This window comes from Mus caroli, unplaced genomic scaffold (genome assembly GCF_978045245.1).
Source record: "Mus caroli unplaced genomic scaffold, Mus_caroli_1 scaffold_9, whole genome shotgun sequence".
Taxonomy (NCBI): Eukaryota; Metazoa; Chordata; class Mammalia; order Rodentia; family Muridae; genus Mus; species Mus caroli.
Window position 1 is genome coordinate 116,613,928 of NW_028227264.1, and position 20,049 is coordinate 116,633,976.

Sequence of the window (20,049 nt, forward strand, 5' to 3'; positions counted from 1 at the left end):
CAGGGGATTAGAGTCTACCAAATGGAAGGCGGAAGGCGTGAAGCAGTTATGTCTCACACTGGATGACGAGGTGAGGGGGGAACTACAGAAAGGCAGGCTGATGACCTTGAAAGGCAAAGAAACAGGACTTAATCTTAAAGCCAAGGGGAACTACCAAAAAGAGAAGGGGTGACACGGAAGCGTTCTAATCCAGGAAGCAACCACCAGGTTTGCCATTCAGAACGCACCACTTGTATCCGTGTGGCCAAGTTCTTAAAAAAAAACAAACAACCCACTGGAGACACAGAAGACACATCAGAAGTCTTCCTATCAGAGGAAGTAATTCACCTTCTCTGTATTCCCAGAAGGGGTCTTGCTATGTCCCGCAAGCTGGTCCCAGAACTCCTTCTGCAGCTCAGCCTCCTCCCAAAGGAGCTGGGGCTGCACAAGCATGGCAGGCTGGTCACCCCACTCCAGTGCTGGAGGCTGAAGCACCAGAGCCTCTGGCACACAGGACAATCACTACTGCTCAACTACGCTGCGCCGCTAGCTGGACGTCCTAATTTTTCATATGACACACACTTCATGCACATAGCAAGGAAAATGCTGTTAATGAAACGTGACTCGGTGCTTCTTTTCTTCTCAGGGTTGCCTTCTTGAGAATTCATTTAAGCTGACGAGAACAGGTTCGTATCCTGTCAGTCTGGGTTTCCATTTCAATACCTCATACAGAGAGACGCTTTTGAAGGTATGTCACCTAGTACCTAAAATCAACAATAAAGCACTCAACTCAACTAGGTTACCAGAGGCAGCACTGACTAAGCTCATGCATAGGGAGGCCTCTCAACCGTCCTGTTGCTGTCTAACTGGTAGCAGTGTTAAGACCCATGCTGACCTCAGATGTTAGGAAGAAAGACAGTGTGGAGTCACTGAGGCACATTTACGTCTGTTCTGTCCAACTACTAAGTGTTCTTAATTTAGTGTGGGTTATTTCTTGAGACAAGGCCTCACTCCAGTTCAGAGTTGCCTCTAATTCACTGTGTAGTCCAGACTGACCTCCGATTCACAGCAATCCTCCTGCCTCGGGGTTCTGAGTGCTAAGATTAGACCCCCACATTCTGCCACAGTAAACAAGCACAGGGTCCTGTCTGCTTTATTCCTGCTACTGCAAAGTCAAAAACAGGTTAATGAAATAGCCTCAAAAATGTTTATCTTTCCTGTCTACAGTTATTATTATAGTAGGGTCATGCTAACTACAGGGAGCAGTGATCCTTGAGGATTCTCTCTGGCTGCAAGCTTTCCTGCCCAGTTTACTTCCTAAGCAATTTCATTCTTTTCTCAGGAAGAATAAAACCTGAAGCTAACCCAGTGTGAACACTGGGAGGGCTCCTTTGTGGTGACTGTAACAATTAACAGGGAAGTTTGTGGGAAACGCCTATTTCCAGTCATCGACACCGTCCTGTTTCAGCATCTCTGGGATGAGAGATGAAAATCCACATTTTAAGAAGAACATTAAAGCCCCTGTTCTGCCCAAACTGATCTTCAGTAACAACCTGGGGAAGGCAGGCCAGACAACTGCAGAATCACACAATAACACTGCCATCCCACAGCTCTGAGTCCCACGCATGACTCCCCTGTTCAAACACTGCACACTCACTGCTGGACCGTGGCTGTTCTGTACTAGGAGACCACAAAGCCCAATACAGAACACGGATCACTAATTACCTCACAGGAACGTCTATCTACTCAACTATAAACCTCTACTTCAGAGTACTGCATACATAAAAGACAAAACTCCTAAGTTTCTTTTTTTTTTTTTTTAATTTTTTCTGGCCTCACTCGTGCCATATTTATTTCATATATGTGGGTGCACTGTCACTGTCTTCAGACACAGCAGAAGACTGCATCCGATGCCATCACAGATGGTTGTGAGCCACCATGTGGCTGCTGGGAATTAAACTCAGGACCTCAGGAAGAGCAGTCGGTGCTCTTAACCGCTGAGCCATCTCTCCAGCCTGACATTCTAAGTCTCTAATATGTTGTGTTGCTCGTAAGATATTAGCAACAACCCTACCTAGTATATTATGCCTATGCGCCTATTCACAACAGTATGCCTGCATGCCCATATACACAATCCATTTGATCAACAAAATACAGCAAGAACGTCACAAATCAGAAGCACAATGCACACTCTTCCTTGGGAAGCGCAAAATAACCGAAGTGTGTCTGTGAGGAAGTGAAGGTTCAGAGAGGAGTTACCAGATCAAGTGCATTATAAATATAATTGAGCAATATAAAGGGTGCAGCTTCCAGCTCTAATCAAGAAAGGGTAACAGGGCCCAACTTACCAGCCATCTGATATTACTGAACCCCTAGAACAACGTACATGAGACAACTCTGGTTGTCAACAAACTGTGACCACCCAGAGGTGGGAAGCAGGGGAAGGGAGCCCTGGGTCATCACGTGAGCAGGTAAAGAGTTAGAAGTTTAAAGCAGGTGCTTAAGACGCTCCAAGTGAGGGCGGCCACGTTAGACAACAAAGCAAACAATTATTTAAGCGTTCAAACTCTGACATGAAGACTAGGTTAGATACTGCAGACAGCACAGCTCTGAGAACTACGAGAAGCCATCCACAGTGAAACCCAAACAAAGGAAAAATTTTTTAAAAAAGAACAGAACCCCACAATCTAATGTACATATAACAGAAGTTGAAAAAAGAGACTTAAGAAAGGAATAGAAAGATTTTTAAAACTGAAGTCAAAATGTCCAAAATTTTATGAAGACAAAAAACCCTACAGATTCAAGAGCACAGCACACTCTAATTGTGTGTATGCACATGTGCATATGCACACATCCATGCATGCAAACACAGACACCACACAGCCTTAAAGAAACTACATTAAAAAGGAAAATCACAGCAGAAATGCTTACAGAAGATTCTCTCATCACACACAGAGCAGCAAACAGCAGGGGTGACCCCGACTTCCAGGGAGATCAATCTGCCGGAAGATCACGAAACAAAACCTTCAATACTCAAGAGAGAGAATACATACGTCAGCCTTCAAGTATGAACCCAAAGAAAGGAGGAACTAAGGTAAAAAAGGGACCTTTTCACATATAAAAGAAGGTCCTCACGTCATACATGGACAGGAACCATGGTCATGGTGCCCTTTAAATAGAAAGGGTTAGAATGCCGGTTAGAAATCTAGACACACATGAAACAAAAGAGTAACACTGGAACAACAGCTATGTATAAATCTCTTTAAAATAATCAAGCGTTTAATGCAAGGTCAAAGTCTGCGGTGAGATTTGAAATATGCAAGGAAGTGTATAAGATTCACTGCCCAGAGCCGGAAGTGAAAACACGCATCTAAGACTCTCATGCTGTGCACAGGCAGTGCACCGCTGCAGCAGACGTGGCCAGTTAAAGGAGTTCACTGTCGGCCGTAAACCAACTACTTAGCCAGTGAGCCAAAGAAAGTCAGACTTAATGATCAAACCTGAATTAACACAAAAGGAGCAAAATAGATCAACTGGAACATACATCGGTAACACAATGGATTTAGTCAAATTTAAGAATACTGTATTAATTACAGACAGCCTAAATATACCAGTTAAAGGGCACATATCAGCAAAAGGGATGGGAAGCAAGGCTTACTTTAAACAGAAAAGTACTAACAAGTTAAAAGGACGAGCACGAGGTAGTAAGTCAGCAGCAGAACCCTGGCATGGAAGTTATCAGAATCCAGAGTGCTCTCATATTCAAGTGCTCCTCAAGCCGAGTCCCGTGTTGGTATTAAAGCTGTGTTATACTCATCCTCTAATGAAATTCAGTATGTACATGCTCCACACAGCATAATCATTTCAGTTACTTCGCTACAACTCCAAATACTACAGACTAAAGATTTCAGAGGCCCTCAATGGAGCTAGGAGATAAGCGTGCACGAACGAAAAATATAAATAAATGAAAAAGAAAGTAAGTTGTGTCCTTGAGAACCAGCACAGTAGCTAGATGGTAGACACAGGCCTCAACTATGTCGTGGCATAAAAGAGGTAGTGCCTGACTTATCTTCTCAATTTTTAAAATACAAGTTATTACTTGAACACAACTGACAAATTTATATACATGGAATCACTCCTAAACTGTACCTCTGCTGTCTGTGGGGTCAGGAGCAATACCTATTTTACTCTGAATATTGATAATCTGTCTCTTTTTTTTTCCTCAGTCTACCGGAGGTTTGTCAATTTTATTGATGTTTTAAAGACTCCATATTTCTCTTGTTGATGTCACCGAATTCTGCTCTCAGTCTTTGCTATCCCCAGTCTCCTCCTGACTGTGTCTCAACTCTACTTTTATTTTCAGGCTGAGAAAGTAGCATGGTTCATTTATGGCTTTTCCTAGGCTAGAGAGAGGGCTAAACAGTTGAGAGCCCAGACAGAGAGGGGCAGAGTTGATCCCAGCACACGTGAATGTGTCTAGCATCGTAGCGTAGCACAAGCCTCTAACAGCCCAGAAGCTCCGGAGTGCGAAGTAGACACAGAAGGACAGGTGGTGCTTGTGAGCTTCTAGCTTAACAAGGAAGCGGGTCTGAGGAGAGACCCTACCTCAGAGGAGCAGAGAGCGATGGAGGGAGCATCCCATGCTATCGTCTGCCTCTGCACACACAACAGACGTACCATCCCCTATACACACATATGCATACACACACACACACACACACACACAAAGTAATAACTATGTTCCCTGTCTCTTAATGCTGTAGAGTTCTCTCTGCAATTCTGTTTTAGTTGTTGGGGCCAAGGGGGGTGAGCTGGCCATAAATTTGAAGACAAATAGAAATTATTAAGGAAAGGGAATTCTCCAAATAAAATACAGGCAATTCTCACAATTTTCAGGAGAAAAAAAATGATGACATTTCTGCAACAGTTCCTCCAAGGAGAACGACCTAGACTGGTGGCCTTTTGGGAAGTGACTCCCAAGCCAATCACATAATTCAACCACGTGGAGTTCATGTGGGATTTAACCCATGAAATGGTGTAACAGAAAAAGCAAGACACACAGCAGTCAGCCCACGGCTTCAGAGTCTCAGACCCTGGTTCCTACTCCCAGGCAGACCTTCTCTATGCTCAGGTGACCTCGCAAACCCCCGGACACCGCCCACCTTCTCTATGCTCAAGTGATCTCGCAGACGCCCTCCCCACCCCCCACACACACACACCACCCACCTTCTCTATGCTCAGGTGATCTCACAGACCCCTGGACACCGCCCACCTTCTCTATGCTCAAGTGATCTCGAAGTCGCCCCCCCGCCCCCCCACACACACCACCCACCTTCTCTATGCTCAGGTGATCTCACAGACCCCTGGACACCGCCCACCTTCTCTATGCTCAGGTGATCTCACAGACCCCTGGACACCGCCCACCTTCTCTATGCTCAAGTGATCTCGAAGTCGCCCCCCCCCGCCCCCCCACACACACCACCCACCTTCTCTATGCTCAGGTGATCTCACAGACCCCTGGACACCGCCCACCTTCTCTATGCTCAGGTGATCTCACAGACCCCTGGACACCGCCCACCTTCTCTATGCTCAAGTGATCTCGCAGTCGCCCCCCCGCCCCCCCCCCACACACACCACCCACCTTCTCTATGCTCAGGTGATCTCACAGACCCCTGGACACCGCCCACCTTCTCTATGCTCAGGTGATCTCGCAGTCGCCCCCCCCCCGCCCCCCCCCACCACCCACCTTCTCTATGCTCAGGTGATCTCACAGACGCCCCCACACACACACACCACCCACCTTCTCTATGCTCAGGTGATCTCACAGACGCCCCCACACACACACACCACCCACCTTCTCTATGCTCAGGTGATCTCACAGACGCCCCCACACACACACACCGCCCACCTTCTCTATGCTCAGGTGATCTCGCAGTCGCCCCCCCCCGCCCCCCCCACCACCCACCTTCTCTATGCTCAGGTGATCTCACAGACCCCTGGACACCGCCCACCTTCTCTATGCTCAAGTGATCTCGCAGTCGCCCCCCCCGCCCCCCCCACCACCCACCTTCTCTATGCTCAGGTGATCTCACAGACGCCCCCACACACACACACACCACCCACCTTCTCTATGCTCAGGTGACCTCGCAGACCCCTGGACGCTGCCCACTGAGGCCGAGTGTCCAGAAGAGTCAGGCAAGGCTGTGAGGCTGTTCACAGCTCCCGTCCCCAGCAGTCAGTTCTAACACTGTATGGAAGGACACCCACTGTGGGTTTCTTACCCTCTGAGCTTTTGCAAGTTCTTCCTTCAACCTTTCGTAGCCCTTCTCTCTAACTTCCAGAACAGATGGGCTTCGTAAACGGGACAGGCTATCCGTGCTCAACCCAAAGATGTCATCATTGCCAGAAGCCTCGGTGATGGTGGCGCCCTGCAGAAACTCCCTTTCTGCATTACAGCTGTCCTTTCTGGAGGTTAACTTCGTGAGCCCTGATGCTACCGCAGAGGCTACCGATGATGCTGGATCCGGACCATGAACGCTGTAAGGAGAGAAAGCTCAGGAGTTTCACAGTGAACCAGCTAGTCTACATCTCATTACAGCAGGTCCTCATAGCCGACACTTCAAGAGCTCAACAGCCACGTGGCTCATGGCTATCACTTACACTGCACAGGATTGCAGGCTCAAGGTTAAATCACGTGTCCTCTGTTTACCTAGGGCCCACAAGCCAGGAACGGATGACTAGAAATCAGACACACTGAAGGACCTGTAGAAATTGTATGAAATTTCTACAAGTTGTATCAGAACAGCCATACTTACACATTTACACACTGCCTGTGGCTGCTTGCAAACCATAAAAGTAAAGCTGAAGAATTGGGACAAAGCCTGTATGGCCAGGGCTGGGGCGGCGCCTCGGTGGTTAAGAGTACCGGCTGTTCCTACAGAGGACACAGTACCCGCATGACGGCTGACAGCCATCTGAGACTCAGTTCCAGGGGATTCAATGCCTTCTTCTCGCCTCTACAGGTACCACACACATGCAGTGCACTGATACACACGCAAGCTAGACAACCATATACAAAACATAAAAGCAAATAAAATCTTAAAACAAAATGAAACAACACTATATGGCCTGCTAATATAAAAATAACTTTTATTTGCCTAAAGTACATGTCGTCTCTGAGGCTTACTGCCTCAGACTGCTAACCTAGGCCTAGTCCCGGAAGCTTCTAGCTTCCGTACAATCTAACCTAGGCCTAGAATGTTTCAGCCTCTGAGACTTGCTGCTGAATAAGCTCACCCTTTCTGAACTCTGGCTGGCTGGTTTAACTCAGCTGTCCTGGCTCAAAAATCTTCTCCATGATAACTGATTCAATCTGGCTTCTCTCGCCTACTCCTGAATTGCTCTGCTTGGCCTCAAACTAACTCTGACAATCTGTTCTAATCTTCTGGCTCCTTCTCCTTCTCTATCTTGTTCTGTCTTCAACTGCATCTAGCTTGTTCTCTCTCTGAAACCTGTCTCTGTACACCTGTCCCATTAAACCTGCCTCCTTTCCTCTCTCCACTGCCCCTCAAGTAGCTTCCCTCTCCTCTCTCTTCTCCTGAGAGTTGTCAAACTATTCTGTCAAATCTTTCTCTGATTCATCACTTTGTGGACACTAAATGAGACATCACTTTCAAACATCGATGCTTCCTTCAACAAACTCACTTCACCTTCCTTGTTTGGGATTAAAGGTGTGCACTTCCCCAATACTGGGAGTCAAAGGTGTGTGCTAGGGCTGAGGCACCGCAACTAGAAACAGGATTTTGAGTCAATAACACCATCTCGGGGCTCACAGAGTGAGCAGATATCCCGAGACATGCTAAACCTAAAGCATGTTTTGGTCTGGTCATCTGCATAAACTTGCCAATTCCTGGTCTAAGGATTAAAATGCATCACTCCACATGCGTAAACTTGTATTATCCAAATTTTCTAAAAAGAATAAGACATGCAAAAATAACAATAACACAAAGTAAATGTGCTGGTGACCTACCTGATATTAGATACTTCTGCACAGTTTAAATGCCTGGGGGATGAATACACAGGTTGTGTAGGAAGATCAGAAAGATCTAAGGCATTGGCCTGGAGAGGGGCAGCGCATAACGTGGAGGGGTGTGGCCGGTAGATGACGCTCGGGGAGGTAATCTGCTCTTGGGATCCCGGGTCACACACACCAAGAAGGTCTGGAGAAGTAGGCGAAGCAAGGTTCACTTCATGGAAGCCTTCCAAGGGGTCGTTAGCCATAGCAAAGGCTTCATCATAGGACAACCTAAGCTAAACACAAAAGACCATGGTTATTTCTAGGGACTTACTTCAAACAAAATCAAAATACATAGGCTGTAAAACAATCCGTATAAAGCATGAGCTTACAATAAAATACAGTTAAGGGCTGGTGAGATGGCTCAGTGGGTTAGAGCACCCAACTGCTCTTCCGGAGGTCCGAAGTTCAAATCCCAGCAACCACATGGTGGCTCACAACCACCCGTAATGAGATCTGATGCCCTCTTCTGGTACAATAAATAAATAAATCTTTAAAAAAAAAATACAGTTAAAACAACAAACAACAACAAAACGTCTAACTGCTTAACATTTACAAAGTGATCTTGTGGTAAAATACTACCCAGAAGTAACTTGGGAAAGATGTGGAAATGCAGAAATGTTGTCTCAGTCGGTACAATTCAAAGGCATGAGAGGGAAGAAAAGGCTTCTTAATTTCTTATATCTATATATTTCATCTATAATCTTGGTTAGAAACAGCAGAAACAACAGTGAAGATAATGGTTTTCGTCTTGAAAACATTTCAGATTCCATAAGAACTTCCCAGAGCTGCTCTGAGGCAGCCCTCATGACCAGGTGTTAACATTTCTGAGCCCCTGTGAATGTTTACACAGACACATGGACATATACGCAGCCAAGTCCAGCTAATCATAAAATCCTGATCAAGATCTTCAGCCTGTGGTGGGCGAGCACTGAAGAAGACAGTCCCGCACGGCCCTCAGAGTACCCTGCTCCTCCGAGACATTTACTCCTCAGCCGTTAATTACAAGTACACTTTGATTTCTACATCAGCAGGAAATTACTTTGTACGGCGTTGTCCAATAATTTTGCAAAGTTTATACATAAAATATAAGACTTGTCTCTCTCAAGTTGCTCTCTTAGTAGTAACGCTAGGAGTCTTGTAAACCAATCTTTGGTGTTTTTTCCCTACAGGGGAAAAAGTCCAGGCTCCCCTCCAGTCCTCCTACAGCAGCTCTTGGATGACTGTGAATGATTCTGCTCTGAGCTTCAAACCCAAGTACCAGCTGCGCACATCCCTTCTTCCACAAAACACAAAAAACATTCACACACTTGTAAACTGAAAACTTGAATTATCCCCCATCGCCAATAAAAAGCCTTAAAAGATATCCAGTAGAGGATAAAAAAAAGAGTATAGAAAGTCCTGAAAGAAGACGGTAGACACAATACTGACACTCTCTCAAAATTACAGATTAGTACATGGTCATGTGTGAACAACCAGAATTTTACCAACTAAATCTATATATGCCCAACTTCAAAGTAAGTAAATTTACTAATAAAACATTTATTAACAGCAAATGGCAATTTCAGTCCTCAAAGTTTAATTCAATACAAAATATTTATTGTGCTTCTAAATCTAGGGTAGGGAGAAAAGCACAAACTTATAACTGTACATGAACTATATGTAACTGTATTACAGCGTACACACATACACTGTAACACACATGTGTAGTCAGAACTGGAGGGTTACACTAAAAACACAACCAAAAGCATTCTCTCTAGTGGGAGGGAAAGCCAGGCAGAGCGGAGGGCATGGGGCCAGGCTTCTCTCACTGGTTTTCTACAGGTTAGAACTGTAACTGGAAACGTGAGGGATCTTTGGAAAGTCAGTTGTATGATGCTCTGCTGGGGCAAACACATGAAGGAACATTTCCTTAAAGTGGACATGGGTGTGAAAGACTCAGAGACATGAGAAGGAACCTTTCGCTGAAGCAGACGCTGCAGAGAGGACGTTCTGCTAAAGCAAGCACATTAAAGGACATGTGACGAAGGATTCTTTGATGGCAACATACATATATTGGTCTGCCTTGCATTGTGTAGTTGAGCTGCATTTGTCAGGACTCTACAGAGAGAAACGTACCACAAACCTTCTGGTGGTGTGCTGCAGTTTCTTGCCACTTCCACAGACTCGGGCTGATTGGATGCACAGTGCCATGGGAAGGCATGTGGAGGACACATGATGTTTGGAGGGTATAAATAGGACTCCACGGAGTGACCCGAGACAGAGCTTGGCTTGCTGGTACAGCTAGCTGTGCAGCACCTGTGGGTCCTGAGTTGTCGCTGATCGGGAGGCACAGCTGAGAACAGCTGAGGCCTGGCTGTCTCTGCCACCACTGACGACTCCTGTGTGCTATCCCGACTCGAGGCAGATAGATCCTGGACTGCTGATGTATCTGTGAGGTGTTTGTGAGTGGATCGAGCTGCCCCTGCCTGCTAACCTGTGAGCTGAACTGCTGCCAATTTCCAGACATCACAGACGGAGTTGCTCCAAAGAACCTTTCTAAACAGGTCCACTTCCCCCATTTCCTTTCTTTCCCACTACTTAGGTAGGTGGTGGGCTAGAAGGGAGGTTAAGGTGTTTAAGTACCATCATTAAAAAAAAAAAGGTTTGAAAAAAATTACAATTACAGGAAACCATATGAATATTAATTTTTTAATCTCTGGAAGTAAAAATGCCTAACATAAAGATGGTAGCTTAATCAGGAAAACGTAAGTACCTTATGTGACGCTAAAACAATAAGGTAAGTAAACCCTAACAATGCTGCCTAAGGACGGAGGCAGTGAAAGCGTCACCGCTGTCCCCAGTGGTCAGGTCAACAGTAATACTGATGCTTTTATTCTAAAACTACTACACATACAAAACCAAGCGCGTAAGTTATCTTAACGTCACTTGTGACCAAGACGTTTGTAGATATGACAAGGGTTTAGTAAAAATACAAAATCAAAAAAGTTGAATCTTACGGAGTCCTTAAATGACGAACTCCAGTTCTGCCCTCCTGCAGTAGATCTGCTAGTGGGTTTCAGAACTACATTGCCGCTCACTGACTAAAGGCCCTGATGCCCTTGTCCCTGTTGTGATCTCAGTAGCTACTGTGAGCCTTGTCTAGGTCCAGTGAATTTATATTTACTAAGGTGGTTTTTTATATATATATTTCCCTCATGACCTAACCAGATGTATTACATACCAGAATGCAAGGATGAATTGATTTTCCCTTTTATTTACCAATTTTAAAAATAATGAATTGATCCCAGTGCGTCTTTGGTGTTTCCTAAATGTCACAGAAGACACAGAAAGCAGGGCAGGCAAAGGCTCAGTCAGTAAAGAGCTTGGTCCCAGACTCCATGGGAACAGTGGGATGTACTGGGGTGCTTGTAATCCCACAAAGGTGGGAACCAGGAGGGAGACAAGAGGACTCCCCAGAGCTCTGCCCTGGGGGGCTCCCTCAACTCTCATCCCAGGCAGCCAGCCTAGCCTGCAGGGTGACTCCAAACTAATGAGAGACCCTGTTTTAAAGGACAGGGTGGATGGTACCTGAGCTACATCCAAGATCAACTTCTGGCCACACACACACACACACACACACAGGGTTGGGAGAAGAAAGAACAGGAAGGACAAAGAAACCAAGGCATTCGGAGTAAAGGCATTAAGAGTAAAGCCATCCTCCACCCCAGCCCCACTAAGAACAACCACAGAAAGACAAAGGATGCTCAGGTGTCCGAGGTATGGCCTCGGCACTCATGAGAAACCAATGTATCCACGTAAGACACAGAGAAGGGCACTGACTCTGCTTGTTAAATTCCCAGAACAATCCATGCATGCCAGGATCGCACACCTCTACCCTGGTTTCACCTAAAGGGAGGAAAACTGAAAAGCCACCCTGAGGAGTGTGTCTGCCTGCGATGCTTCTGCTCTGCTGATACACCGCGACAGTGTCTAAAGTCAAGTCTCCTTAAGGTTAACTTAGCTCTGGGATAGAGAGGACCTGCTGCCTTTGCAGGGGACCTGGGTCTGGTTTCAAACACCCACATGGTGCCTACAACCACCTGTAACTCGTTCCAGGAGCTCTGATGCCACCTTCTGGCCTCAGAGGGTACTGCATGCCTGTGGCACATAGGCATGCAGGCAGACCAAAGCTGACTTCTAACCAAGGAAAAACTGGTCAGAACAGTATGTTCTGAGCACTAATACGCTCTTAAAAAAAAGACTTATTTATATTATGTATGTGAGTACACCATTGCACTCTTCAGACACACCAGAAGAGGGCATCAGATCCCATTACAGATGGTTGTAAGCCACCATGTGTTGCTGGGAATTGAACTCAGGACCTCTAGAAGAGCAGTCTTAACCACTGAGCCATCTCTCCAGCCCCACTAATACACTCTCGGTGGTACTGTGTTTCCTCCTAGAAGACTGTATTCTCATACCAGAAGCAGCAGCCAGCCTCTACCAAAAGTAAGCAGGGATATGAAGAAAGTCCCATGTATTAACTACTGATGCCTAGCAAAAGCCAAACTTCTTATGAAAACGACATTTTCCTACGTAAAATTCACACTTGAAGAGAAAACCAAAGTATCACTAAGATAACTGAAATCATCCGGATAAGCTATTGGTAAACTATTCTCCATGAAGCATCTTAGAAGTTGGGCATGCTAACACACGCCTGTGACCTCACCATTCTAGCTAAAGCTGGAGGACATCTGCTTTGAGGCCATCCTGGGCGACATAAGAAAACCTAGTCTTTAAAAAGATATCTGTATCTGAGTACATCAATAAATACATATAGATGATTTAAATGGCAGCTACAAACTTGATACATATTAATAATCCACATGAAATTAAGAAAAAAAATCACTTTCCCATTAACAGTGTTTTCCTGATCTGACTTCTCTTGACAAGTGAGAAGTGGAGAAAGAACTACATTCCCAATCCAACTCCGTATATCTGAAAATTAATTTGATTCTCTAATTATAAAACTTGTTACAAGAACTACACTTCAGAGGTTAAAAAAAAAAAAAAAAAGTTATATGGCATCAGAGAAGAAACACTAGTGCCTGAACAGGAAAGCTACCAATCTCAGTTTTAAATTTTTTTTCTAGGTTTTTATTTTTATGATTTATTTATTATGTATACAGTGTTCTTCTTGCATGTATGCTTGCATGCCAGAAGAGGGCACCAGATCTCATTACAGACGGTCATGTGGTTGCTGGGAATTGAACTCAAGACCTCTGGAAGAGCAGCCAGTGCTCTTAACCTTTGAGCCATCTCTTCAGCCCTTACCTTTTTAAAAATATTGTTATTGTAACTATGTATGATGTGAGTGTGCACAATCCTGAGAGTGTCAGAGCACCCGAGTTGGGGGTCAGAGGTCAGTTTACATAAACTCCAAGCTAATCCAGGCTAGAGTGAGACCTTGCCTCAAAACACCAAAAGGGATTATAAGTATTACTTCCGTCTTTCTTCTATTCATTATTTACCAACCACTGAAAGATGCAGTAAGGGCTGAGCTATATATCCCCAAACCCCACACAGACGTTTTGGGGTTTTTGTTTCGTTTTGTTTTGTTTGTTGTTTGTTTTGGGTTTTGTTGTTGTTGTTGTTGTTGTTGTTGTTGTTTTTGAGACAAGGCCTCACTAGGTAGCCCTGGCTGACCTACAATTTCTATGTAGACCAAGCTGGCCTTGAACTTGAGTTACACCTACCTCTGCCTCTAAAATGCTGGAATTAAAGGAGTGAGCTACCACACCTGGCAAGATACTTTTTTTAATTCTCTGATGACTTTCTAAGTTAGCGTGACTTTTAAAAAATTACTTTGCTACTTCATGAGTATGTCATAAATTAAAGTGTTACAAATCCCACCTATTAGTCCACTTCCTTAAACACCTCCATCCAACGACTTCCAGTATCCACAGAAGTATGGCCACCAGCTTCAGCCGCGGGGAAATCCTGAAGCCAAGGTCTAAGAATGGAGCAGTGGGCAGACTCAACAGATGACGTGTGGCTGTCAGAGTCAGTGACTACCCTGCAGGCACAGGCAACGAGGGGAAGGGGAAAGCTATCTCTCTAAGGAGAGTAAACTATGACTTACACGATAAATGCTAAGTAGGAATCCACAAGATTGACAAGGCAAGAGACTAAGACAGGACACTCGGGGAGTAAGGGCCTGACAGGAAGATAAGCAGCAAAGGAAAAGGGACAGAAGCCGACCAAGCAGGGTGGGCAGCGAAGGGGCAGACCGCTACACGGTTCACTTAACATGAAAACGTTGCTTGCGTTTATCCTGAAGAGTCATACCTACAGCCTGGGAAGCATAGCCAACCTATAACAGGAAAACGAACTTCAAGCTAATAATGGCTTTAACTAACGGCAACTGGCTGAAATGGCTACCTACACTATAAAGGTTAGATCAATGTCAAGGTCATATCCTGGGACTCTCTAGAACAAGAGTTTATTTTTGTCTGCATATATACACGGTCTGGCTGAGCATCACAGCAGCCTTTAAAATGGTCTCAATCCCCATTTTACAGAAACAGACTCAGAGACACTCAGTAGTCAAGATCAAATAGTCAGCAAATAAGAAGATGAAAGCCCTCAGTGTGTCTGCTTCTAACTGACTCCGCTACATTAAAAACACAGTTAATGTAGAAAGCCTGAGAGACAGGAACAGCAGAATCGTGGCTGACCCCACCGCTGGTCACCGCTGTTTTGTGTCCTTTCTCTCTCCCTTCCCTGTTCTTGGGTGCTATGCTCATGTCTTCCTGAATTTACTACTTAGTTGACATTTTTTGCCATTAGAGTTGCCATAATGTGTGTATGTGTGTGTGTGTCCCTGTGCATATGGGGACCAGAGGACTGACACACACACACTCTCTCTCTCTCTCTCACATACACACACACTGGCTGGCGCTCATCAATTATGCTAGACTAGGCAGAATGGCAAGCTTCAGGTTTGCCTATTTCAGCCTCCCCGATACTGGGACCCCCAAGTGCAGCCACCAGACCAAACCTACGGTGGTTAGACTGAGTGATGTCCCACAGGCTCTCCTATTTGAACACCTGGTTGTCAGGCGTTTGGGGGACGCTGTGCTTAGCTGGGGGTTAGTGTCGCACATCCTCATCTATGTCCCGTGCACGCTCTCTGCTTCATGCCCATAGTCACGATGGGGTATCTCAGCGCCCCGCTCTGGTGCCTGCTGTCATGCTGTCCCTGCTAATAGGGATTCCTAGCCTGCTGGAACTATAACCCAAAATAACCTCAACTATAAGCTGCTTTGGTGGTGGTCTCATAGCAACGCAAAAGTAACTAATACACAATTTTGTACATGGTTCTGGAGCTCAAACTCGGGCAAGCGTTTTACCGTCTGAGCCTTCTCCACAACGATCCTTGCAGGACGGTGTACGGCACAGCGTGTAAACTAAGTACATGGTAGCCTGATTTTACTCAAGTCCGTATTTCCCGAAGTCCCCTCAGCTCTCATTCCCAACACTTCAACCTCTGCTGTTAGCTCAATCTCAGTGGATTTCCCAGCACAGTCCCTCCTGGATACCAAGCCCAGTGCTAAGCTATAAACTGAGGTAAGATAAAGTGAAACCTGCTGCTGTCCAGGAGCTCAGACAACTGCCCGCCCAAGCATGCATCCAGCTCACAACGCTCCCGAGACTGAGGCAGGCCGATCTCTGTGCCTGGTCTACAAAGCCAGGCCCAGGACATCCAAGGCTGCACACGGAAACCCTGTCTCAAAGAAACTAAAACAAATAAAGAAAAAGAAGTAAAAATATAAATGTAGCACAAATATCAAAATTAATACATAAAAGGGTACAGTAAAAGTAAGCTTTCAGCATTATATAAGCGAGGGAAGAAGGAAGGTTACAGAATAAAAGAAGCCTGGGCTCTAGCCTGGTGGAGTGAGGGTTAGGGGTGGGAGTTAAAGAGAACACTGCAGCAAAGGAGACACTAGTTAAATGAGTTATCCCAAACCCTGAGGTTTGACTTTTAAGGTATCAAGTAGATACAGTAGTGAAATTTGTTGACCTGCATTGTACTGGCCAAATGTTTTGCTTAAAATGTATCTTCAAGAACAATATTCTTATAACTTCCTACTGTCCTTACCTCACACACACCCGTGCCTACCTCACACACACCCGTGCCTACCTCACACACACCCGTGCCTACCTCACACACACCCATGCCTACCTCACACACACCCGTGCCTACCTCACACACACCCGTGCCTACCTCACACACACCCGTGCCTACTGTCCTTACCTTCACACACACCCGTGCCTACCTCACACACACCCGTGCCTACTGTCCTTACCTTCACACACACCCGTGCCTACTGTCCTTACCTCACACACACCCATGCCTACTGTCCTTACCTTCACACACACCCGTGCCTACTGTCCTTACCTCACACACACCCGTGCCTACTGTCCTTACCTTCACACACACCCGTGCCTACTGTCCTTACCTCACACACACCCGTGCCTACTGTCCTTACCTTCACACACACCCGTGCCTACTGTCCTTACCTCACACACACCCGTGCCTACTGTCCTTACCTTCACACACACCCGTGCCTACTGTTTATCTCTGCTTCCACCCCAGTACCCAAGTACCTATAGATCTTTGAATACTCAACAAAATGTATACGTAGATTTTCACATACATATGACATATATATATACATATGTACATGTTCACACACACACACACATATCCTCCTAAATTGTTTCTGTTGTTTTGGTAGAGGCTGTTGCTTTTTGCATCCTAGAGACTGACTGAGCTTGTAGTCTCACAGGCTAAGTAAGCTAAGCAATCCCCTCTACCCTGAGCTATATCCCAGGTCCCTCTAAGCTTTGAGGAACATATTATATAGTATATAAGAGTATCGTAAGTTCCTACCTTCAACTTTTTATAGCTTCCTTTAACCCCCGCTGGCTTGCAAAGTAGATACTCACTGAATATTTTATTTAAAACCCTCTGGTGACATAAGAATTACATATTACACTCAATAGAACTATCTCATAAAAGCTAAATTAAAAGCAATTTTTCAGCATTACGACCTACAGATGAAGTGGCAGAGCAGTAATTAAGACCAGGCAATCCTTCAAGCATGAACTGGTCGGACGTCGTGACTAAGAGCAAACAACGTCGGCGTCACAACCTATACCACAAGAAGCCGTGGGTTTATGACAGTTGAAGCCCTGTTACCGAAGCTGCCTGACTTCTAATCGACCTGCCAGCTATCCGATCCTGGCTAAGCTACACAATCACTCGTGTATCAATTCCCTTAGCTATGAAAAGCAAGGGGATATAAATGACCTATCTCTTGGTTGGTGAGGGTACATGAGCTGGGGCAAGCTTAGATCAGGACTTCGAACTCAGTTTAACAGTGGCAACAGGGATGTCACCATCGGGACACTTGGGGTAGTTTTTAATCAGACACACAAATGGCAACACCTTCCACTGGCATGCCCTCTAAATGCAAAGCTCTTTTTTCAGAAAGCATAGACCAGTAGCATAAGGAACAACAGAGTTTAAATCTCCATTTGAGGTTCTCAAATAATTTTTAATACTGGCTTTTCGATCAGCCACTATAAATGACAGCCATGTACTTCGAGCAAGTTATTTTGATTTTCTGCACTTCGGTTTCCGGGTTTGAAAAATCTGATAAAGCTATCTATGACCTAAAAAATGGCCTGAGGACCAACAAGCCAAAGTAGCCTCAAACAACAAGCCCACCAGCCCAGTGCCCAGGCCACAGTCAAGCTAACACTTCTTGCTTCTTCCCCCACCCTGCAGCACCCCCCCATGCCCCATCTCAACAGAATTTCCAGTTAAACTCATATCCCACCTTTATAAAGTTCATGTTGGGGGCTGGAGAGATGGCTCAGCGGTTAAGAGCACTGACTGCTCTTCCAGAGGTCCTGAGTTCAAATCCCAGCAACCACATGGTGGCTCACAACCATCCATAATGAGATCTGATGCCCTCTTCTGGTGTGTCTGAAGACAACTACAGTGTACTTACATATAATAATAAATAAATCTTTAAAAAAAATAAATAAATAAATAAAGTTCATGTTGGGTTGAAACAACCCACAACTACTAAAGGAGCAACTGCTGACATTTGAATGTGTTTCTACAGAGTATGCTCAATAAATTATTTACTCACCCTGTCTCGAAAAACTAAAAAAAAATTAAATAAATAAATAAATTATTTACTCGAGGTCGCATGCTTGGTGAGAGATGGTTCTGAAAGTTAGGCTGTTTTCGTTAGAGCTAAGCCTCTGTGAGACCTGCTCAGCAGAAAAGCATGGGTTATCTAACCCATACAATATATACAAAACTAACGTTATATCCAAGCTTCCATTCTGCCACGGAAAAATATGAGGGGTGGGCAAGTCCCAGTAGTTTTTCCATTAAAAAAAAATATTTGTAGGGCATCCACGTATACCGCAGGGTAGAGGCATAAAGAAACTCTGAGGCAAAGAATATGTCTCAGAGTATAGAATTACACTGATTCAAAAGCGCAGCTGCATTTAAACAGAGACATCAAAGCTCCACAAAGAAACTGAACATCAACCAGGCCGTGGAAGGTGAGAATCATTCGCTAGCACAGATGACTTGCTATGTAAGCAATGAGGCGTTTCATCAAGCAGCTCATTCACAAAAGTAGGCATTAATTCAAAACATCCTTGGACCGGAAAGAGAAAAAAGTTGAAAGACGTCTGTCTGTCCTTATAGTTAAGAATGCATTGCTGAGTAAATCTGTGTAACTGTTAAGTTCCAGTTAATATATTCATTCCCCTAGGGCCTTGAGGAGTAGATTCAGAATGTAGTGTCTATTCAAACATGAAAAGTCCTCTGAAAACGCACAGTCCTGGTAAATAAATAACACATGCTAACTGAACAAGGCCCCATAAAACTGGTGAAATATTTAACAGTATCAAATATTTACAACGATGGGCTGCATACCTACTCTGCCTCCTTTTCCTCTCGAATCATTGTTTAGAAACAAAAACTTAAGAACAGTGTAATGGACAGAAACCGGGTCTTTCAAGAGGTTTACAATAGAACGGTTTGTTTTAATCCTCTTATCGGCCTCTCCTCCAATTATGCAATCATTCCAGAGCCAAAAGATCACAGGGCTCTTTCCCTTGACACGGGGGACACGGAGGAGTGTCTAAACAGGTAGGCTGGGAACAGGCAACATTTCCTTGAAACTAAAGCGCCTCTGGGGCACCGGCTCTAACTCGGAGCAGAGTGCTCCAGCCAGCCATTACGGATCGATGTTTTTAATCCCCAACAACTGGCAACTCTTCGCGTGCTGCAGCGTTCACCCGGCACCATCCTCTCCCCAGCCTCGCTATTCCGCGGGCGGCGGGGGGCGAGCGGCCCACGCAGGGGGAACCGCTGTTCTCCCACTCCCGGGGTCCCGATTCCCGAAGTCAGGCCCGGCCGAGCGCGGCGGGGAAGACCCCGGGAACCGGCGACCCCCGCACATCCACAGCCAACCGCGCCGCCCGCGACTTAAGCAACTCCGCGACCGAGGCCGCGCGGGCCGCCAGGTGAGCGCCGGAGCCGCCGCCCTCCGGGTCCCCGGGGCTCCGCAGCGGGCGGGCGGGCGGACGGGCGGGCGCGGTCCGCGCCCTCCCGGCCGCCTCCTGCACCTGCCCGGCCGCGCTCCGGGCCGGCGGGACGAAGGCGCGAGGCGAGGCGCCGAGGGGGCGGTGCTCACGCCGCCCGCCTCTCCCTCCCGCCGCCGCACTCACCTGCCGGATCCGCCGCGGCCGCCGCCCGCGCTCGGCAGCGCTCGCAGAGCCGCAGGGTGCGCGTGCCCGGCTCGGGAGATGCGGAGGACGGCGGCGGACAGACGCCGCTCCTCTCCGCCGCGGCTGGCGCTCTGTGATGGGAGCCGAGGGAGGGAGAGCCGACTGCGCCTGCGCCGAGCGCCGGG

At 46.2% G+C, this 20,049-nt stretch overlaps 1 protein-coding gene across 5 annotated transcripts in view; it reads right to left on the minus strand.

Moving 5' to 3' along the window:
- Rab3ip (RAB3A interacting protein) overlaps window positions 1-20,022 on the minus strand; it is a 46,078-nt gene extending 26,056 nt beyond the window's left edge. For 2 of the 5 annotated variants that reach the window (XM_085843183.1, XM_085843184.1), the window contains exons 1-2: window positions 8,009-8,289; window positions 6,261-6,516 (exon numbers count right to left, since the gene is read on the minus strand). In XM_085843183.1, the coding sequence (XP_085699309.1) occupies window positions 6,261-6,516; window positions 8,009-8,259 (507 nt within the window). In that variant the 5' untranslated portion in view covers window positions 8,260-8,289. Of the gene's footprint in view, window positions 1-6,260; window positions 6,517-8,008; window positions 8,290-8,385; window positions 8,408-19,864 lie in introns of those variants that run through there. The other 3 variants (XM_021173888.3, XM_021173891.3, XM_085843182.1) reach the window with 3 other exon arrangements.
- Window positions 20,023-20,049: the final 27 nt, after the last annotated feature.